The sequence below is a fragment of the Geotrypetes seraphini genome, chromosome 8 (assembly GCF_902459505.1).
Source record: "Geotrypetes seraphini chromosome 8, aGeoSer1.1, whole genome shotgun sequence".
Taxonomy (NCBI): domain Eukaryota; kingdom Metazoa; phylum Chordata; class Amphibia; order Gymnophiona; family Dermophiidae; genus Geotrypetes; species Geotrypetes seraphini.
This window is the reverse complement of record NC_047091.1, coordinates 35,752,883-35,774,653: the sequence shown is the minus strand read 5'-3', so window position 1 is coordinate 35,774,653 and position 21,771 is coordinate 35,752,883. Positions and strand designations below refer to the sequence as shown.

Here is a 21,771-nt window from a genome sequence, read left to right as displayed (position 1 = left end):
AGTGCGGACCGGCACCGGAAGGTTCGGTGCCAGGATAGCTGGAAGGAGCTGTTGTAATTGCTCCTTGAGCTGCACCTGGAGAATGGCCGCAATACGGTCATCAAGGGATGGCACCGGTACCGCCTTTTTCTTCTGCGGTACCTGCGGTGCCGCTCGACGCCCCAGAGATGAGGAGCCCGATGTCGAGGGACTCACCTCGATAGGGGCGGAGCGCTTCCGCTGGCGCCTCACAGTCGGCAGGATTGGACTCACTGCACTCGAGACTGGAGGACGTTCCAGCGGGGAAGGCTTCTTAGCCGGCTTACCTGAATGCTGGGACGCCGGTGCGGTGTTGCGCGGCGTCGAAGAAGAGGGTGCCGACTGAACTGGTGCCGAAGTCGGAGTCGATGGAACGGGATCGGACATTTCGGCACCGAACAGTAATCGCTGTTGTATTTGGCGATTTTTTAAGGTTCGTTTTTTAAGTGTGGCACAGCGGGTGCAGGTGGAGGCCTGATGCTCAGGACCCAAACACTGTAAGCACCAGTTGTGTGGGTCCGTGAGAGATATAGGCCGAGCACACCGCTGGCACTTTTTAAACCCTGGCTGAGGGGGCATGAACGTAAAGACGGCTTCAGCCAAATCGAAGGCCGAGGCCTCGATGGTGGCAGAAGGCCCCGCAGGGGAAAAGCCAAATTTGACTAAAAAAAAAAAAAAGTTTTTTTTTTTTTTACAAAAATGAAAGAAAAAGGAAACAGGCAAAAAGCCAAAAAGGTTTACGCGAGCGGGAAGGCAAGTCAAAAAATTTTCAACAGCCGTTGAAAAAACGCGTCTTCTTAGCTCCGCGGAAACTAAGAAACTGGGGACCGCGCGCCTCTGTCGGGCGGGAAGGCACTCGCGCGTGCGCGGTGCGGCATGCCAGAACTTTCCAAGTTCTTAGAGTGCAATCACTCTAAAATTGTCCGTACCGGGGCTCCGTCGGTGCCGTCACCCATCAGTCAAGAATATGCTGCCTGCTTGTCCTGGGATAAAACTATACTCGTCCAGAAACTTGATAGACTGCTCCTCACTCAACCATATCAGCATACCAACCAGCTGGGGAAAAAGACCACCCCCAAAACCAAAATCAGCATACCACAACTATCATCCACAAACCAAAGAAAATCTCCTCCACCCAAACCTCTCACCCACTCCCCAAACACACAACACCTCATTATCCTGTGCATATATGAACATCAGATCAATAAGCACAAAAGCAGACCTTATTAAGGACTGGATAATTAAAAAACAACTAAGCTGCCTATTCCTATCCGAAACCTGGCTAACCTCGGAATCCGATCCCACCATCACAGAACTCTGCCCAACAGGTTACAAAATAGAACTGATCTGCAGGAAAAAAAAAACGTGGTGGAGGTCTAGCCATCATACTCAAAAACAACATTAATATAAAGACCCTAGACAAACACTCCACCCCCCACCTAGATCTCCTAGCCTGTCAACTATCCGATGATTCTCTCATAGGAACATTAACATGCATCCTCTGTTACTCAACACCAGGAAAATGGAATGAAAACAAACAAGCTCTCGAAGAATTCATTTACCAGAATTCCATAACATCACCTCATAACCTACTCCTAGGAGACATAAACCACACCTCTAATCAAGTACTAAATTTTCTCTCATACCTCAAAGCACTGAACTACCAGATCCTCAACCCCCAACCCACACACGAAAAAGGCCACCAACTAGATGTCGCTGTTTACATGACCCAACACCCTCACAAACCCGAAATCCATATCTCAAATGGGACCTGGCACCCCTCCCTCTGGTCAGATCACTATAAATACACCTTTAACATCAACTGGCCTCAAAGCATTAACAAGCAACCTCCAAAAAATCGAACCCTCCACATTCTGGGATAAAGCAGACCACGCCATCAACAACATAGCCCCCGACGAATTTACATCCCAATGGCGAACCATAAGCGAAACCATCCTGAATGAGCTAGCCCCAGAAAAACTAAAATTTAAAATATGCAGACCTTCTGATAAATGGTTCGACTCCGAACTTCTCCAAGAAAAAAAGCTATGCAGACAACTTGAAAGAGACTGGAAAAAAAATAAGAGCTCTGAACACTCTAAAACAGCGTGGAGAAATCAAATTAACCAATACAAAACCAAACTCAAGGAAAAACGGAAAACCTACTACTCCAAAATGATAGGCACAAAAACCCCAGACACAAAAAAGCTATTCAACCTAGTAAAGAACCTCACTGATACCAAACCTTACCTTGCCACTCAAGGAATCCACCCACCGACAGCAATCCACCTAGCAGACCATTTCAAAAACAAGATCACCAACATCAGAACCGCATTCATCAACAAACACACCCATCTCGAAAAGATAACAACAAACCCATCAACAGGGGAAGCCATTGTTGCAGACAGAAGCTGGTCCAACTTCCCAATCCTACTTTGGTCGGATATGAACCGACTATACAATAAATACAGCCATGCCTCCAGCGACCTAAATAATTGCCCCACCTACCTGTTATCAAACGCCTCCATCACATTCAAAACTAACTTCATGCTATGGATTCAAACCACATTGACAGAAGGCCAATTCCCACAGGACCTAGGAGAGATCTTAATCACCCCAATCATGAAAGATCACAAAGGCCCAATAGATAGCCCCGCCAACTACAGACCTATCGCTTCAATACCAATATACGTTAAAATAATAGAAGGTCTAGTAGCTCAATACCTCACTAACTACCTGGAAAAACATAACATACTCCACCCCTCACAATCAGGATTTCGAACTAACCATAGTACAGAAACACTACTTGTCTCACTTCTAGATACAGCCCGGCAACACATCAGTAAGGGAAAAAAGATAGTGTTAATACAACTAGACCTCTCCGCAGCATTTGACCTAGTTGATCACACCATATTACTACAAATACTCGACACCATAGGGATCTCAGGCAAGGTCTACAATTGGTTTCAAGGGTTCCTCAAATCAAGAACCTACAGGGTAAAGTACAATGATATCAAATCAGAGCCATGGGCAAACCCCTGCGGAGTTCCACAAGGATCACCACTCTCACCTATGCTCTTCAACCTCTTTCTCTCCTCCCTAGGAGCCACTCTAGATAACCTAAATGTCGCATCCTTCAGCTACGCAGACGACATCACCATACTCCTCCCCTTCGACCCATCAGATACCACCACCACAACAAAGCTGGAAACAACCTTAGATACAGTAGAAAAATGGATGATGGATCACAAACTAAAACTAAACTCAGAAAAAACAAAATTCCTCTTGCTCGAACAGGCCAAAACGCCTGCCATCACAGAACTGAAAATCAAAAACACCAAATACCCAATACAACCCGAACTAAAACTCCTAGGAGTTATAATAGACAGATGTTGCACAATGCAGTCCCAAATCAACAAGACGACCCAGAAAGCTTTTCTAACCATGAGAAATCTACGTAAAATCAGAAAATTCTTCAACACAGCACAATTCAGACTAATTGTCCAATCCCTAGTCTTAGGTCTGCTGGACTACTGTAACTCCCTCTATCTTCCTTGTCCAGCCACTATGATAAAAAGACTCCAGACCGTACAAAACACCGCCCTCAGACTGATCTACTCACTCAGAAAATATGATCACATAACTACTGCCTTCTTAGACTCCCACTGGTTACCCATACAAGCACGAATTCAATTCAAATTCCACTGCCTATTATTCAAAGCGTTACATGGCTCTTCCCCTTCCTACCTAAACAACTGCTTAAACCAGATCTCCACCTCAAGACACAGAAGAACCCCGAACCCTTTTGCCTTTCCCCCACTCAAAGGTACACTACGCAAGAAATTGTTTGACAACCTTCTGGCAACACAAGCAGCAAAACTCAACCATACCATCTCCAATCTGCTGACAACATCGGACGACTTCAAAACATTCCGAAAAGAAATCAAAACCCTGCTTTTCAAAAAATTCATCCAAATATCTTAACCATTCTTCACCTACCTCAGATATTACTTCCCCAAATAACCCACCTAAACACCTTCCAAGCAAACAGACCCCAAAAATTAGATGGTAATCTTACCTACTCTAACTATATTCTCTTTGTCCATATCACACAGTTCGGCACTGTCATTTTACTATCCAACCCCTAAATCCCCTTAGGAATCTATCCAGCTATCTCTCCTCTGTCAAAAAAAATTGTATCTTCACTGGAAAATGTCCAGTCAAATCTTTTGTAATCCGCCTTGAACTGCAAGGTATAGGCGGAATAGAAATCCGTAATGTAATGTAATGTATATGGCCATTTGGTGGAGGATGAGCCGGGGAGGGCTTCAATGGCTGGGAGGGTGTAGATGGACTGGAGTAGGTTTTAACAGAGATTTCGGCAGTTTGAACCCAAGCACAGTACCGGGTAGAGCTTTGTATTCTTGCCCAGAAATAGCTAAGAAGAAAAATTTAAACTGAATCAGGTTGGGCAGACTGGATGGACCATTCGAGTCTTTATCTGCCATCATCTGCATCCAGAATACTGCAGCCAAACTGATCTTCTCAAAACGCAAGTGTGACCATGCCTCCCCACTCCTTGCCAAACTGCATTGGCTCCCAATAATCTCCAGAATCCATTTCAAATGTTCCTGCCTGGCTTTCAAGATCATTCACAGAATCCTGCCTCCTCTTATCCCACTGTCTTTCAACTCCTCCAGTCCCAACTCCTCCAGAACTGCCCAAAGACTTAAACTAGCCTTCCCCTCTCCACGCGGCATCCACTATTCAGGCAAACTGGGAAAATCCCTTCTCTTCAAAATCACAGGTCTTTGGAACGACCTCACCACCCCGCTGCGGAACCTGAGCTCCCTTCAGTTATTCCGCAAACAACTGAAAACCTGGCTTTTCAGCAAATTGTAGCTCTATCCTTCCCCCCTTTCTCTCCCCCCTTCTACATATAAGTTCATGTAATCCTTTTTCTTCTTCTCTACCCACTATTTTAAGTTCTTGTAAACCGTGTCGAACTCCATTCTCATGGAGATGATGCGGTATATAAACTTAAGGTTTAGATTAGATTAGATTATCTACTATGTTACTATGTTTATGTTACTGATTTTGCAATATAGAGTGGCACAGATTCACTTTCTGGCTGCTTCCTTCCCAGCAGACTAACCACTCCAGTGCAACAAGGAGCTGTACAGCTGTAGGTCAGCTGCTTCCTCCTGTCACCTTGTTCCCCAAAAGTTCCTTTCAGCTACATAGCTGTATGGAGGTCGGCACAGCTCAAAGAACAGTCAGAACTGGGACTGGTAAAAAAGGTAAATGTAGTGTGTGGATGGGGAGGCTAGAAAAAAAGGTGGATAGTGTGTGTGCGCGTACCATGGGAATGGAGGCCAGTGTGAAAGTGCATGGGAAACTGCTGTGGTGAAGATGGTGAAGGGAGATTGGCATTTCACACAGAAGGGAGATGCCAGCCTTTATAGTGGGGAATTCTGCACACACAGTTACAAATAAAGAATGCAGAATTTCCCCAGGAGCAATTATAGCTAGGAAAACGATTATAGCCTGCAGCCGATGTGCTCTTCGTACCCTCTCTTCCTGTTTCTTTGTTTCTTCATTGTGTTTCTCTGTTGTCTCTTTAAGAAACTTTTGCAGCTCTCTTACTTCCACCTCCGATGCGGCCAGTTTCTTTTCCAGGTCAGACTTTTCCTTGTTGAAAGATTCAGTCTTCTCAGCAAACTGCGCTCGTAAGAATGAATTCTCTCGTTGCAGTTCCTATAAAAACATAGTAGAGACAGATCTTCTTTTTACCCATCTAAGCTAATCATTAACATTGCTATACCATATTCCTATAGGCCCCTGCTTCCTCATTACTCAGTAACACCCATTACCTATACATACAATAATATAGGCACTATGAGCACAGAAAAGACAACAGCTACAGTTTTAGTCATACCTGCCCAAGGTTAAAGCTGTGGTTAGATGTCCTCCTTACCTGTAGTCTCAGCATGCAGATATCCCCATAAGGGGCAGTACGGCTGAGCAGGGCACTGTGCACCTGAAGCTCACTCTCCCGCACCTTCTGTTCAAGCTGAGAAATGTGCTGCCTCTGCCTGCAAAGAAAGTACAAATTATCACCAAAGAGACAGCCCTCCTACCCGTTCTTCACTCTATAGAGCTACCATCTGTTCAGAGTTAAGTCAATTTACAGTAATCTCAGGACAGAATCCAAGCTCCTGTTATCTTAACATATTACAATGGCAATTGGCCTGGTATGTCCCGAAACTAAGGGTTCTCTCCATTCAGCTATGTCATGTTTTCTTTTTTAAATCTTTATTCATTTTCAAATATTACAAAAAGTGTATAATAAACAATCAGAAAAATTTTAACTAATCACTTGACAATCTTACTTATATTCCCCCAAATATATAGATATAAAAGAGTCCCATCCCACCCACCCATATATTAATAACAAACAATTATCAATTACCTTTCACAATCCCACCCCCCTATATCTTATCTAATACTAAGGTGTTTAAGATGTCTGATCATTAGAATAAATAATCAATGGCCCCCAAATCTTTTTAAACTTATTATAATTTCCTTGTTGCATGGCAAGCACCCTTTCCATTTTATATATATGGCATACTGAATTCCACCAAAAAGTATAATTAAGTTTAGTGTAATCTTTCCAATTTCCAGTAATCTTCTGAATGGCAACCCCTGTCAATATCAATAGAAGTTTATTATTATTTGCAGAAATGTCATAGTGTCATATGAAAGGGCAACATGATTTTCCAACAGTGAATTAATTTGGGACCAAATTAACTTCCAAAAGGCATTTATATAGGGACAGAAAAATATTAAATGGTCCAATGTCCCAGCTTCTAAACCACAATGCCAGCATCTATTGGACCTAGAGCTATCCAACTTCTGTAAACGAACTGGGGTCCAAAAAGCTCTATGCAACAAAAAAAACCAAGTCTGTCTCATAGATGCTGCCCTTGTAGTTTTTATTCTCCAAGACCAAAAACGTGGCCATTGAGAGGCAGAAATTTGGTACCCAAGCTCAATGCTCCAAATATCTCTAAGGACAGTTTTTTGTTTTTTATTAAAATATCCATACAACAATTTATACTACTGTGCGGCTTGGTGACCCAAGAAATCCATCTGAAAGCATAGGAATTCCAAACTATACTGAGAATTAAGAACTTTCCATTCAAGGAACCCCTCCTGAATAGCCTGCTTCAATTGCAACCATTTAAAGTTTTGTGATTTATTTAAACCAAATTTATGTTGCAATTGTGAAAAACTAAGCAATGAACCATTTATAACAGTGATCTCAAACTCGTGGCCCGCCAGGTACTATTTTGAGGCCCTCGGTATGTTTATCATAATCACAAAAGTAAAATAAAACAGTTTCTTGATCATATGTCTCTTTAGCTATAAATTACAATATTATTATTACGACTTAGCCAAAAGGAAAGATTTATAAACTACAAAGAGTTTTTACCTCATGCAAAATTGTCATTTCTTTAATAAGACGTTAACTATTTTTTCTGAGGCCCTCCAAGTACCTACAAATCCAAAATGTGGCCCTGCAAAGGGTTTGAGTTTGAGGCCACTGATTTATAATAATATCATTTAAAGTCCGTATGCCTGCAATAATCCAATGCTTCCAGACGATTTTAAACCCGCCAATTTTGATCTTGGAGTTTACCCAAATGGAATGATTTAATGATTTAGAAATTGGATCTGGTGATAAATTACTAACATAAGGTCTTCCATGTGTCAAGCAAAATTATCTTTATATTTCCTGGGCAAATTTATACTAATAAGATGAGACAAATGTAAAGGAAACATGTTTTCTTGATATCTGCAATGAATATGCATGAGATAAATTTGCATACAATGGAAGCAGTGCATGCAGATTTCATTATGGATATCAAGAAAACCTGACTGGCTAGGTATATCCCGAGGATTGGGTCGACAACCCCAGACTAGAGGTCTGCACAGGAACGGGGATCGCGGGAATCCCCCCCCTAACCCACAGGACTCTCACGGGGACCCCTCTCTGGCCCACGGGACTCCCACGGTGACCCCCCTCTAGCCAACGGGACTCCCACGGGGATGGAAGCAGGGTTCGTCCATATAATATAATGGACATGTCAGCCTTAGTAAAAGAGGGGGGTTTATAAGTTAATTACCTGAACAGAAAACAAAAAAAGGGTTCCACCAAAGAGATTCCACAAGGAAAACAGTAGCGCAAACACAAAAGAAACTGTGGAATTGATGATCCTGTAAGAAGTAATTGCTGCTTTTTATGGGGACAGGCGGGGATGGAGGTAATTCCTTGCGGGGATGGGTGGGGACGGAGAGGATCCTGGCGGGGACGGGTGGGGATGGGTGGGATTTCTGTCCCCATGCCCTACCCTAGACTTGACCATAACTTCAACAGAGCAGGACATATGGAATTTGCACTTTATATGTTTTACTCTGAGCAGTAACTGTGGAAAAGAGGAATAAAAGAACCCATAAAATAAAATACACAATCACAGAAAAATCACAACCAATGAAAAACAATTTCTGGTCCTTGTTTAATCACTGATGAAGAGTTCCGTGTTATACAGTGAAATGTACTTTTCTTGCTCAAACAAGCTGTTCTAATGAGAAACTAATCCCCTGTTTTACTAAGGTACGCTAACCGATTAGTGCGCGATAAATGCTAATGCATCCATAGACTAACATGCACGAATCAGCATTTAGCACATGCTAATCGTTTAGCGCACTTTAGTAAAACAGGGCCTAAGGGTATAGGCCTCATTTATCAGAATTGCAACTCCAAAGATAGAGAAAAGGAGAAAGGTCCCGATTTTAACAAACCCATCATGTCAAATGCACTCCATATGAGGTGCCACTGTACATCAGAAGAAAAAAAACCAGATACTAATCACAATTGATTACAATTTTCACTTTAGAAGTCTGAGTATATACAGTGCTTTTTCCTCCTACCTCTCCACTAGCATGTCCTTTTCCTTCAGCAGGGTCTCACTGGCCTTCAGGACACTGTCCCAGTGACAAGTCTCAATAGAATGCAGAGGAGTGGCGTAGACAGAGGGCTGGTGACAGGCTGCACCACTAAGTAACTGAAAGACAGAACATAAAGCATTTGCTTAAATTGTATTAGTTCAAGCTGATGAACATGTAGCCAAGTCCACTGACTTCAGAAGATCAGTGTGCTGTGCCTGGTCTGGTCCTGCCAAAAATATAGGCTCTTGTGATGTTCAGTGGATTTCATAAAGAGCAAGGTAGTTTCAAATTCCTCCTTGTCCATATGGATGAAGGAGACAAATTATGTAGCATATTTACTCTTCAGGCATATTTTAAAAGAGCTTGCTGGACAAGTTAAGAAAATAAGAATTGCTATGCTGGGACAGACAGAAAGTCCATCAAGCCCAGGATCCTGTTTCCAACAGTGGCCAACCCAGGTCCCACGTACCTAGCTAGATTCCGAGTAGTAAAATAGATTTTATGCTGCTTATCCTAGGAATAAGCAGTGGATTTCCCCAAGTCATCTCAATAATAGCTTATGGATTTCTCCCATCTACTTGCAGAATAGCACAAACCCCACTTATCTGGACTGGTCTAGCAAGATTCAAGGAAAAGAAATTATTAGGTAAGAGTGAATTTTTTCTTAAAACTGTTGCTTGTTTGCCACTGGTTTAGTACCCTTGTGCTACAACTCTAAAATAAGAGGGAATGGGGGACTTGTAAGACAACATTATACTCTATGGACGCGTTAGCGTACCTTCGTAAAAGAGGGGGATTATGCATTAGTTGTCAAATGCATTCTATGTATCTAAACCACTCAGATTTGTATATATGTGGTATAGAAGAAAATTTTAAATAAATAGGGGAGCAGAAAAAAAAAATCACTTCAAGTTCTGTTCTACCAACTCGTAATGATGTAATGTGTGTATACTGTATGTACTTGTTATTGCAAGATGTTGCTTGTTTATCAAGTTAAAATTTAATAAAATGTTTTGCTTGTCTCAATCCAAGGTTTTACCATACAATTCAAACTCCACTTACTGACCTACAAATGCACTCACTCAGCTGCCCCTCACTCTCTTCATTTATCTCCCCCCATGATCCCCCCCCCCCCAACGTGAGCTCCATTCAGCTGGTAAGTCCCTCCTGTCTGTGCCCTTCTCTTCAACTGCCAACTCCAGTCTCCGTCCCTTCTGCCTTGCTGCGCCATATGCTTGAACAAGCTGCCCAAATCCCTAAGGTGGGCTCTGTCTCTGGCAGTGTTCAAGGCCCAGTTAAAAGCCCACCTCTTTGAGAGTGCTTTCGACTGCTAACTCCTCTCACCTTGGGTTCTGCATCCCTAACCCTATATGTTATGTCTGTCTGTCCAAGTTAGATTGTAAGCTCTTCCAAGCAGGGACCATCTATAAATGTCAAAATGTACAGCGCTGCGTACGCCTTTCAGCACCATATAAGTGATAAATAATAGTAGTAGTACTTAACAAGTGACCACACCAGACAGAAGTCCTGCTCTACTAGAGGAAAAGCCCCTAAGGCTTATGCTCTGGGAGTCCATACAAAAAGCAAAACAATCAGCACAGTTACTTACCGTAACAGGTGTTATCCAGGGACAGCAGGCATATATTCTCACATGTGGGTGACGTCATCTACGGAGCCCCGACGCGGACAGCTTTTCAAGCAAACTTGATTGAAGATTCAAGTTTGCTGAGCTGCACCAAGCATGTGTGCTTTCCTGCTCCACTAGAGGGCACATCCCCTCCTCGTGGTCTCCAGTTCACATAACCAGCTAAGAAGCCAACCTCGGGGAGGAGGGCGAGTTGTGAGAATATATGCCTGCTGTACCTGGATAACACCTGTTATGGTAAGTAACTGTGCTTTATCCCAGGACAAGCAGGCATGATATTCTCACATGTGGGTGACCTCCAAGCTAATGAAAAAGGGACGGAGGGAAGTTGGCAATTTAAGAAAACAGATTACGCCAAACTGATTGACCAAAACGGCCATCGCTCCTGGACAGAGTATCCAGACAGTAGTGGGAAGTGAAAGTATGAACCGAAGACCACGTGACAGCCTTGCAAATTTCCTCAATAGGCGTGGACCTAAGGAAAGCAACAGAAGCTACCATCGCTCGGACCCTATGTCCCATTACTCGACCATTCAGCGCGAGACCAGCCTGAGCGTAGCAAAAAGAAATACAAGCAGCCAACCAGTTGGACAAGGTGCGCTTGGACACTGGGCGTCCCAACCGATTAGGGTCGAAGGACAAAAACAATTGAGGAACCGTCCGATGAGACTGAATACGTTGAAGATAAAAGGCCAACGCTCTCTTACAGTCAAGCGTGTGGAGCGCCACTTCGCCAGGATGAGAGTGGGGCTTGGGAAAAAACACGGGCAAAACAATGGCCTGATTGAGATGAAAATCAGACACCACTTTTGGCAAAAACTTAGGATGAGTGCGGAGAACCACCTTGTCATGATGGAAAACAGTGAAAGGCGGGTCCGCCACCAAAGCCTGCAACTCACTAACTCTCCGAGCAGAAGTGAGAGCAATCAGAAAGATCACCTTCCAAGTGAGAAACTTGAGATGACATGTACCCAAAGGCTCAAACGGAGGTTTCATAAGTTGAGCCAGAACCACATTAAGATCCCAAACCACAGGAGGAGGTTTGAGAGGAGGATGAACATTCAAGAGACCCTTCATGAAACGAGAAACCAAGGGATGAAGTGAAAGGGACTTCCCGTCGAGGTGCTGATGGAACGCTGCAATCACACTAAGATGCATAGACGTTGTCTTCAGACCAGACTGAGACAAATGAAGCAAATAGTCCAGAACCGAAGACACAGGAACCGACACAGGTTCCAGATGATGAGAGGAACACCAGGACGAGAATCTTATCCACTTGTGAGCGTAGCAAAGTCTAGTCGAGACCTTACAAGAAGCCTCCAACACCTCCCTGATTGACTGAGACAAAGGAAGAGAAGTCAGGGGGAAAGAAACCAAGCTGTCAGATGTAGAGACTGAAGATTGGGATGCAAAAGAGAACCCCGACTCTGAGATAGCAGAGAGGGAAAAACAGGCAGAAGCAGAGGCTCCTTGACGCTGAGTTGAAGAAGCAGGGAGAACCAAGGCTGGCGAGGCCACCGAGGAGCAATCAGGATCAGAGTGGCCCGCACAGACTTGAGATGTACAAGCATCCGCATGATCAGAGGAAAAGGCGGAAACGCGTAGAGGAACTTTCCCTCCCAATTGAGGAGGAAGGCGTCGGCCTCGAGACGAACCGGGGAGTACATCCTGGAACAGAAGAGAGGCAGTTTGTGATTGAGAGGGGAGGCGAACAGATCTATCTGAGGAGTCCCCCACCTGTCGAACACCCGTCGCAAGACCTGAGAATGCAGGGACCACTCGTGCAGCTGGAGAAGTCGGCTGAGCTTGTCCGCGAGACAGTTCCGCTCCTGCTCCCCCTGAATGTAAACCGCTCGAAGGAAGATGTTTTGGGAAATCGCCAACTCCCAGAGATGAAGAGCTTCCTGACACAGGGACCAGGACCCCGTACCCCCTTGCTTGTTTACATAATACATCGCCACCTGATTGTCCGTACGGACCAGAACCACCCGGTCGTGAAGCAGGTGCCGGAAGGCCACAGCCGCCAGATAAATGGCTCGAAGTTCCAAGACGTTGATGTGACAGTGTCGGTCCTCTGCTGACCACATCCCTTGAGTGCGCAGGCTGTCCAGATGAGCCCCCCAAGCATACTCCGAGGAGTCTGTGGTGAGGTCCTTGTGGTGCAAAGGGGCGAGAAACAGCAAACCCCTGGAAAGATTGGAAGAGTTGGCCCACCAACGGAGTGACCGTATCAAAGAAGGAGTCACAGTGACGGGACGGGCGATCGAGTCCCGGTCCTGACGCCACTGAGAGGCCGTCCATTGAGGAATCCGCAAATGTAGTCGGGCGAACGGTGTGACATGGACGGTAGAGGCCATATGACCAAGCAGAGTCATCATTTGTTTCGCTGAAACCGAGGTCTGCAGTGAAATTCGTCGACTCAGAGTGACCAGCACCTCCAGAAGAGGAGGAGGAAGGAAGGAACGGAGGCGAACCGTGTCCAGCACGGCCCCGATGAACTGCAAAGACTGAGAGGGGCACAGCTGGGATTTTGGAAAGTTGATCTCGAATCCCAATCCTTGAAGAAAGATAATAGTCTGTCGGGTCTCTGAGATAACCCCCCTCCCTGGACGGCGCTTTTATCAGCCAGTTGTCCAGGTAGGGAAAAACCTGAAACCCCTGAGAGCGCAAAGCCGCTGCGACCACCACGAGACACTTCATGAAGACTTGAGGGGACGAGGCCAAACCAAAGGGGAGGACCCGATACTGCAGATGGTAGTCTCCCACCTGAAAGCGCAGGAACCGGCGATAAGCAGGATGCACCGGAACATGCGTGTAGGCCTCCTTCAGATTAGAGAGTTGCGCGGGAACAGAAATCCCACCCGTCCCTGCCAAAGTCCCACCCGTCCCTGCGAGGAATCCCCTCTGTCCCCATCCGTCCCCGTGAGGAATCCCCTCCATCCCTATAAACTTCAGAAATAGTTATTTCATTTAATTATGCTACTGAATTAAAGGCTCTGGTAGAAAACCATTTACAAATAAGCAAAAAGACTTTATTAATTTGAAAATATTAATTGGGAAGAATACATACTTTGTAAACGGGTTTCTACCAGAGCCTCTAATGTTTATAAATTTTTATCAACACAACTAATATACTACTTTATCCTGAAGCAAAAAAAAAAAAAAAAAGAAATAGAATTCTTTTCCTACCTTTGTTGCCTGGTTTATGCTTTCCTCATGTTCTCATTCAATTCCTTCCATCCACTGTCTCTCTTCCTTCTGCATCTTCCATTTGCTCTGTTACTGTGCCTCTCCCTTTCTTCCCCCTTCCAAATTGGTCTGGCACCCATCTTCTTCTCTCCGCTCCCCCCATAGTCTGGCATCTCTGTCTTCTTCCCTGCCAGCGTCTTCTCCCCACTCTCTCTTCCCCATTTCCTTTCAGCGTCCTTCTCCCCCCATCTTCCTCATGTCCTGTCAGCGTCCTTCTCCCCCCTCTGTCTTCCACATGTCCTTTCAGCGTCCTTCTCCACCCCTTTGTCTTCCCCATGTGCTTTCAGCATCCTTCTCCCCCCTCTGTCTTCCACAAGTGCTTTCAGAGTCCTTCCCTCACCCCTGCCCGTCTTCCCCGTGGCCTTTCAGCGACCTTCTCCACCATTTCGTCTTCAGTGCTTTCAGCGTCCTTCTCCCCCCTCCTTCTCTACCGCCCCGGGTGCAGCACAGCCGGCCCCTTACTTTTGTGGCGCTTCCCCGACCGAACGACTGACAACAGCCCCGGTCCGACAAACCTCCCTGCCCTTAATCGCAAATCTAAATTACCTTCTTACAGCTGCTGTAAGAAGGTAATTTAGATTCGCGGCTACAGGGCAGGGAGGATTGTCGGACCGGGGCTGACCGCCCCCTCCCTTGGTAGCCACTCACTCAAACCGCGAGGCTCTCTCCTTTCTCCTTACTTGCCCTGCCTGCAGCACAGAGCCGAACGGAAGTCTTCCCGACGTCAGCGCTGACGTCGGAGGGAGGGAGGGCTTTGTTTAAGCCCTCCCTCCCCTCCGACGTAAGCGCTGATGTCGGGAAGACTTCCGTTCGGCTCTGTGCTGCAAGCAGAGCAGGTAGAGAGAAGAGCCGCGCGACTGAGTACATCCAGCCCCGCAGGAACCCCGCGACCCTCGAAAGGTGTCCCCACGGGATCCCCGCGACCCGAAGGGGGAACCCGCAGGATGCCCGCGGGTCCCGCAGGATTCCCATCGTCCCCGTGCAGCTCTCTACTTCAGATCGAGGGAGCAGAGCCAATCCCCCTCGTCCAGCAAGGGATAAAGAATCGGAAGGGAAAGCATCCGAAACTTTTCCCACACAAGGAATTTGTTGAGGCGTCTCAAATCCAAAAATCGGGCGCAGGTCCCCCGTCTTCTTCGGTACCAAGAAGTAACGGGAGTAAAAACCCTGCCCCCGTTGACTGGGAGGGACCACCTCCACCGCCCGCAGGTGAAGAAGATCTCGAGCCTCCGAGAGAAAAAGGGACAACTGCGCCCGATTGGGAGGACACGCACTCGAAGGGCTGTTGGGAGGAATTTCCCGAAAGTTGAGAGAGTACCCGGATGAGATCACGCCAAGGACCCATGCGTCCGACGTGATGGCCTCCCAATGAGGGTAAAAGGCTCTGTGGCGGCCCCCGATGGGAAGAAGGCCTGACCGCGGTGCGGAGAGGGTCAGCCCCCAACCGCGCATCCCGTCAAAAAGACGGGGACGGTTTGGCAACCGCAGCCGGCTGGGACTTGGGTAAAGCCCTAGGATGAGCTTGCTGATGCCAGGGTGGAGGTCGGGAAAAAGCCGGAGTAGACTTCTGCGGGTAGCGGCGCTGGGGGGCCCGGAAGGGTCTCGAGGCGGGCGGCTTAGGCTTCAGCCTAACCAGGGAAGCAAACGACCTCTCATGCTCCAAGAGGCGCTTTGTAGCCGCTTCAATGGTGTCATTGAACAGCTCCTTGCCTACACAGGGAAGGTTCTCCAACCGATCCTGTAAATTGGGGTCCATGTCAACCAGGCACAGCCAAGCCAGCCGACACATGGCCACAGCAAAGGCGGAGACTCTGGAGGAAAGCTCAAACCCATCATAGGCCGCATGGAATAGATGGAGCCGCAAATTGGAAAAATCCTCCAGGAGCAGGCTAAAACGCCCCTTGACGGGAGGTCGGCAGATCCGCCTGGAAAGCCGCCAATAGTCCAATCAGATGTTTAAGATAGGACATAAAGGTAAAAGTGTAGTTCAGCACCCTAGAGGCCATTATAGAGTTCTGGTAGAGCCTTCTGCCGAACTAATCCAGGGTCCTGCCCTCACGACCCGGAGGGACCGCCGCTGAGACACGGGAGGGGTGAGACTGGTGGGACAGTTGCGGGTGCTCGAACCCCGGGCAAGGAACCATGCGATACTTGGACTCCATCTTAGGGATATAGGGAGTCTCCAGGTTTCTAATAAAAGTTTGCCGGAGCACAGGGTTCAACGGCAGCCTGAGGGACTCTCTAGGCGGAGACGGCATATCCAGCTCCACCAGATACTCCTTGGAATACCGAGAGTCAGACTGGAAGTCCAAGTCAAGCACTTGACCCATGTCCTGGACAAATCTTGTAAAGGAAGGGTGGGACGCTCCCGGAGCCCCGTGCGGGAACAGCGAACGCGACCGCCGCCTCGCAGAAAAAGAAGGGGAAGCCTCTCTGGAGTAACGAGGCTCCCGCTCTGACACATGCTCCGACTCCGGGGAGGCACACGGGGAGCGCTCCGGGGTCGAGGACCTGCATCGCCTCGAGGAGCCCCTTGGGGACGACGCCGGGGTACGGGGCACCTGTCCCCGAACTCCCTCGGCAAAAGCCTAGAGCCTCGGACCGGAGCCCCGGACCGAGGGGGAGTCAACAAGAGTCGAGGGTTGGTGAGAGATAACTCAGTCACCCTCAGCGGCCCTCCAGAATGAGACGTCGGGGAGCGACCCCGCAGCGGAGAAGAACTTCGGGCCTTCTTAGAACTCCTGCGGCCCGAGGTCTCGACATGCTTCGAGCGACGCTTCGCCCCGCGGGGGAAGAACGCCTCGAGGTCCTCGGCGAGGAATCCGAGGACGACAAGAGGCGTCAAGATCGGCCACCTTGCCCCGAGGGGCATCGACGCGAGGCTCAGGCTGGTCCGGCACACGCAAGGTCGAAGTCGAGGTCGGGGCCGGGTAAAGGTGGGCCAGCGCAGCGGACAGCTCCGACGATATCATCGCCCAGATCATGTCCTGAAAGACCGGCACGGACAGCATCGACGGCATGTCCGAGGCCGCAGTGCACTCCACCGAGGGCGACCTCGATTTAGAGTATTCCCTTGTGGTGGATGCACGTCCTGAAGATTTGGAGGACTTCGCTGGGGCCGTAGGCAAGGAACTCCCACCATGTCCGGCCGGCGTCCCCGAGGCTGGCTTCTTCGCCGGTGTGGAACCTGAGGAAGGAAGAGAGGATTTACCCGGAGCCGAGGACTTCATCGACCCCGAGACCTTCGGGGTCGCGTCTCGAGGCGGGGCCAAGGTACCCGAGGCCGAGGTCAAGGCCGGGGCCGAGGCCATCCTCGAGGCCAAAGCCGAGGGCTGGTCGGCGGCAAAAAGATCCGCCATGCGGACCTTCCGTCGGCGAAGGGCCCGATGCTGGAAGGTAGCACACCGGAGGCAGGAATCAGTTGGATGGTCGGCCCCCAGGCAGAGAATGCACCAACGATGCGGGTCTGTGATGGACAGAAGGCGATCGCACCTGGTGCACTTCTTGAACCCGGTCAAGGGCCGGGACATAGAAAAAAAGATAGGCCGCGGCCAACGAGGAGCCCCCGGGCTGAACCAAAATGAACCGCGACTTCGCGACGAAGCAGGAAAAAAGTCAAACATGCGCACAGCGACTCTCGAATAAAGAAAATAAGAAAATCGCAGTGCTAAAAGGCACTTTCGGGCAGAGGCAAGAAAGACGACTTCTTGGCTCCGCGGAAACGAAAGAACTGGAGACCACGAGGAGGGGATGTGCCCTCTAGTGGAGCAGGAAGGCACGTGGTGCAGCTCAGCAAACTTGAATCTTCAATCAAGTTTGCTTGAAAAGCTGTCCGCGTCGGGGCTTCGTCCACATGTGAGAATATCATGCCTGCTTGTCCTGGGATAATGCTCAATTCTTACAGGCAATCTTGAGTCTAGACAAAAGTCTGGCTCAACCAGAGAAGACAGCTGACACGACTGTGGTCCTACGAACCAATCCAGCCATTCTGCTGCCTTAGCCCAGCATGTGCCATCTTCTACTAGAGAGAAACACAGGTTTGCGAATGCACCAGTTTGCGAGTGTTTTGCAAGACAAGCAAAACATTCGCAAAATCGGCGCCTCGGAAACAGAGCGTGCCTCAATTTATGAGCGCCTCCCCCCCCCGCGATACAGCACCCTCCGCTCGCATCGCACCCCCTCACCGCTGCGGTCCGGCATCAAAAAGGCACCCACCCTCCCACCCGATCACATTTCTTATCCCCCATTTGGCACCGGCACCAACGCACAGGACATGCTAGTGCCCGAAGATCTGCCTCCTTCTGCACTGGGTCTGAGCATCTACGCATGCTCAAGGCCTTCGATTTCCCGTTCTTGGAACACGAAGGCCCAGCGCAGAAGGAGGCAGATCTTCGGGCACCAGTACCGGCATGTCCTGTGCGTTGGTGCCGATGCTGGTGCCAAATGGGGGATAAGAAATGTGATCAGGTGGGTGGGTGTGACGCGAGCGGAGGGTGCCGGATCGCGGGGGGAGGCGCTATGAATGGGGGGTGCCAAACGAGCGGGGGGCGAAGGCGGCTCACGCAGGGGGGGGGGCCTTCATGAGCGGGGGCAGCAATGCCAGTTCTTGGGTGGGGGTAGAGCAACGCCGCTGGCCTCGGGGGTGGGTGGGAACGAATCAAGCGAGTTTCCCTTAGTTCCTACAGGGAAACTCGCTTTGATATACGAGTATTTTGGTTTACGAGCATGCTTCTAGAACGAATTATGCTTGTAAACCAAAGTTCCACTGTACTTGCAAATTCCAGAATCGAACAAATCAGCCCAGCGTCATCGTTACTGGAAAAGTTGTTCTGTCTACATCTGCTGGCAGGTGATAGTCTATACTAGTCTAGCAGGATTAAGATTGACATTTTCCCCTGATTAACATAAATGAAAAAATGGAGAGGGGGTGGGTTTTTGGATTTCATTATTTGTTATGAAGGTATGGAAGAATTTATTATATTATATGTATTATTTAATATTATTATGATGGTAGGGGAAGGGATAAATTTTATTTATTAAAAATGTTTGTGGAATTTCAAGTGATTTATTAGTCAAATTGTCATTACTTTCTGTGCACTTGATGTTAAACATAAGATGAATAAAGAATTTTAAAAAAACCAACCAAAAAAAATTTAACAACTTTGATTCCCTTTCACATTAAAAAAAAAAAAAGGAATGTGTCCCTCGGGTGATTAAATTGATTATGGCAATACAACAGTGTATGTGACTGGTTCCAATATGCCAAAACGTCAAAAAATATATACAGTACTCCCCCGATATTCGCGGGGGTTCCGTTCCAGGAACCCCCGTAAATCTTGAAAAACCGCGAATACGGTTTTTCATGGGGGGAGACTGAAGAGGGCAGCCGGAGCACCACAAGTGCAGGAAATCACTCGCGGTATGCTCCAACCGCCTCTTCCTGCACTAAGTCGGGCCTTATCCAATCAGGAGCTGTGTGTCAAAGCAGCTCCTGATTGGATAAGGCCCGACTTAGTGCAGGAAGAGGCGGTCGGAGAATACCGCGAGTGATTTCCTGCACTCGCCAGCACTCTGGCTGCTCTCTCCTGCCTCTCCCACTGCCCTCTCCTTGTCGGCGGTTCTCGGTTAGAAAATACCGCAAATGACCAGGACCTCAAACCACCGACCGCGAACGACCGGGGGAACACTGTATATAGAAAACCCTTTCTACTTTTCCTTTCATTTACTGTTGGGACAGAATATGAAGCTCTGAACATGTTATTTCTGGAATCAATAAACAATTCTCTTTTAGCTCTTCATCACCAATTCCAAAATAAATTTCTTACTGTTTCATTTCCTTCTATCAAAGCAGACTTATGTATTTCATAACTTAAGCTTGCTTCTATCCAAAAACAATTGAACACGGATTACATATATCAACTCATACAAGATGCAAAATATTTTTAAAGTCACCTGACATTTCAAACTATCCTGTCAATCTCATATAACCTAAGAAATATCAATAATAAATCTGCAAAACATAGGTTTAGTAAGAGTAGCAATGTTTTCCTACCTGCAACTGTTCAACTCGCAACCGCATACTTTCCAGCTGCTGTTGCTGCTGCCGCCAGGAGTTAAGATCACATGACCTGTCTGATGATACTGGCTGCATGGTGTATGGCTCTTGCTGCCACATCTGATGCTGGAAGGCTAATGGTTTGGGAAAAACATGACTAGCTGGTAGTCCTAACGGAATGAATCCTGTTCTTTTTGGCAAGTGCTCCGAGACTCCACTGTTTGCAGGCGGTGCTTTGCTCTCTGGCAGGACTCTGTAAGATTCCTTGCTTGCATCTGAGGACAGAATGCCCTGGCTTTTATACACTTGGAACATGAGATGTGGGTCACTATAAAATGTGTCCAACAAAGCAGATTGATTAAGTGTGGGCTCAATATTGGGTGTGTCAAATTTTCTCGTATCATCTGCTTTAGCAAGATCAGCGGCAGGAAGGAAGGACTCCTGCAAACCATTCTCCCCATTCCTATAGTGCAATGAGTTCTCCAGAGGCAGCACTGTGGCTTTAGCTCCATTCAGGTCGTTCATTTGTGCCGATCCTATGGTCAGTGTAATGTTTTTTGAAGTACTGTGCTCCAAAGTCAAATGTGATTTGGTGGGAGACGTGTCCAGAGTAGAAGGCATTACGTGGGCTGTCGGAATGGGAATTTGGCTTCTGATGGGATGAAATGACGAGCTGCTACTAGAATTGCACAATTCTGGAAAAAGAAAAATCTTAAGTCAGATTTAATATCATCTAAAACATTTATAAGCCAGACACTGCATGTGAATATAGTTTTATAACAGTAAGTTAATATTTCTTAGAAACAAATATAAAAAGGAAACAGTTCTGATATGACCTAGATAGCAGATTATACTCCTTCCGGAAAGGTTAAATGAGTGTGGCTGGCACACCAGACCTAAAAGAGCTGCTGGCATCTATATTTGGGTGCAGAAAGAAACCAGTTTATTCCAGAAAGAAAGTTTACCCACCTCACCAAATACTAATGTACACGAAACCTGTTCCAGCTGGTCAGAAGTTTAGTGAACTTCAAGGTAATGATGCATTTAAAGTACAAAGTATCCAGGATGTACCCGATACCCAATTCCTCTCATACTAAAACTGCTTCTCTTTTGCTCAATAGTTCAACTTTTCATTGTTTCAGAAACTCACTACCAACCAAAAAGCATGCACAACCCATATCTGATGAATATTTTAGGGGATATGCAGGGTTTGGAATCTTTTACAGACTTCTGGATAAGAAATTTAGTTCAATAGCTCAAGGCAAGTTACTTTCCGGTACAGTAAGCATTTTCCTGTCTCTAGAGAGCTTATATTCTAAAGGAACATAAGAATTGCCGCTGCTAGGTCAAGATGGTCCAAGATCATTTTGCTAAGCTGCAGTAAGAAATGGCCTTTTTAGTAAGCTGCATTAGGTTCTAATGAATACATTCATTTTGTCATCTGTGTGTACAAAGCGCTCAGCATTTTTTTTTTTTTTTTAATGAAGACGTGACGTGGACTGAGAGTGGACGTGGAAGCAGTAACTGGTTAGTGTGTGCATGTTTGTACACACTAACTGATTACCACAGGGTTAAATACAGGAGCATCTACTGACACCTAATGCAGCTTAGTAAAAGGGCCTCTAAGTTTGTATCAGAAGATCACAGGGATCATCAGTAGTATCTGAACCTTGTATTCCCTGGTTCCCAGCCCTCTCTGCTTTAACCATTAAGCTATTCCTCAATATCATTCTACATATCTCAGCAGATATTGGGGAGGGGGTTGTGATTTTTAGACATACAAGGGGTGTTC

General features: G+C 47.1%; 1 protein-coding gene across 3 annotated transcripts in view; it reads right to left on the bottom strand.

The window, feature by feature from the left end:
• CEP85 (centrosomal protein 85) overlaps positions 1-21,771 on the bottom strand; it is a 114,796-nt gene that overhangs the window by 74,749 nt on the left and 18,276 nt on the right. For all 3 annotated transcript variants that reach the window (XM_033957478.1, XM_033957477.1, XM_033957476.1), the window contains 4 exons: positions 19,977-20,674; positions 9,013-9,146; positions 5,996-6,113; positions 5,590-5,775 (listed from right to left, as the gene is read on the bottom strand). In XM_033957478.1, coding sequence (XP_033813369.1) covers positions 5,590-5,775; positions 5,996-6,113; positions 9,013-9,146; positions 19,977-20,674 — 1,136 coding nt within the window. The remainder of the gene's footprint in view (positions 1-5,589; positions 5,776-5,995; positions 6,114-9,012; positions 9,147-19,976; positions 20,675-21,771) is intronic.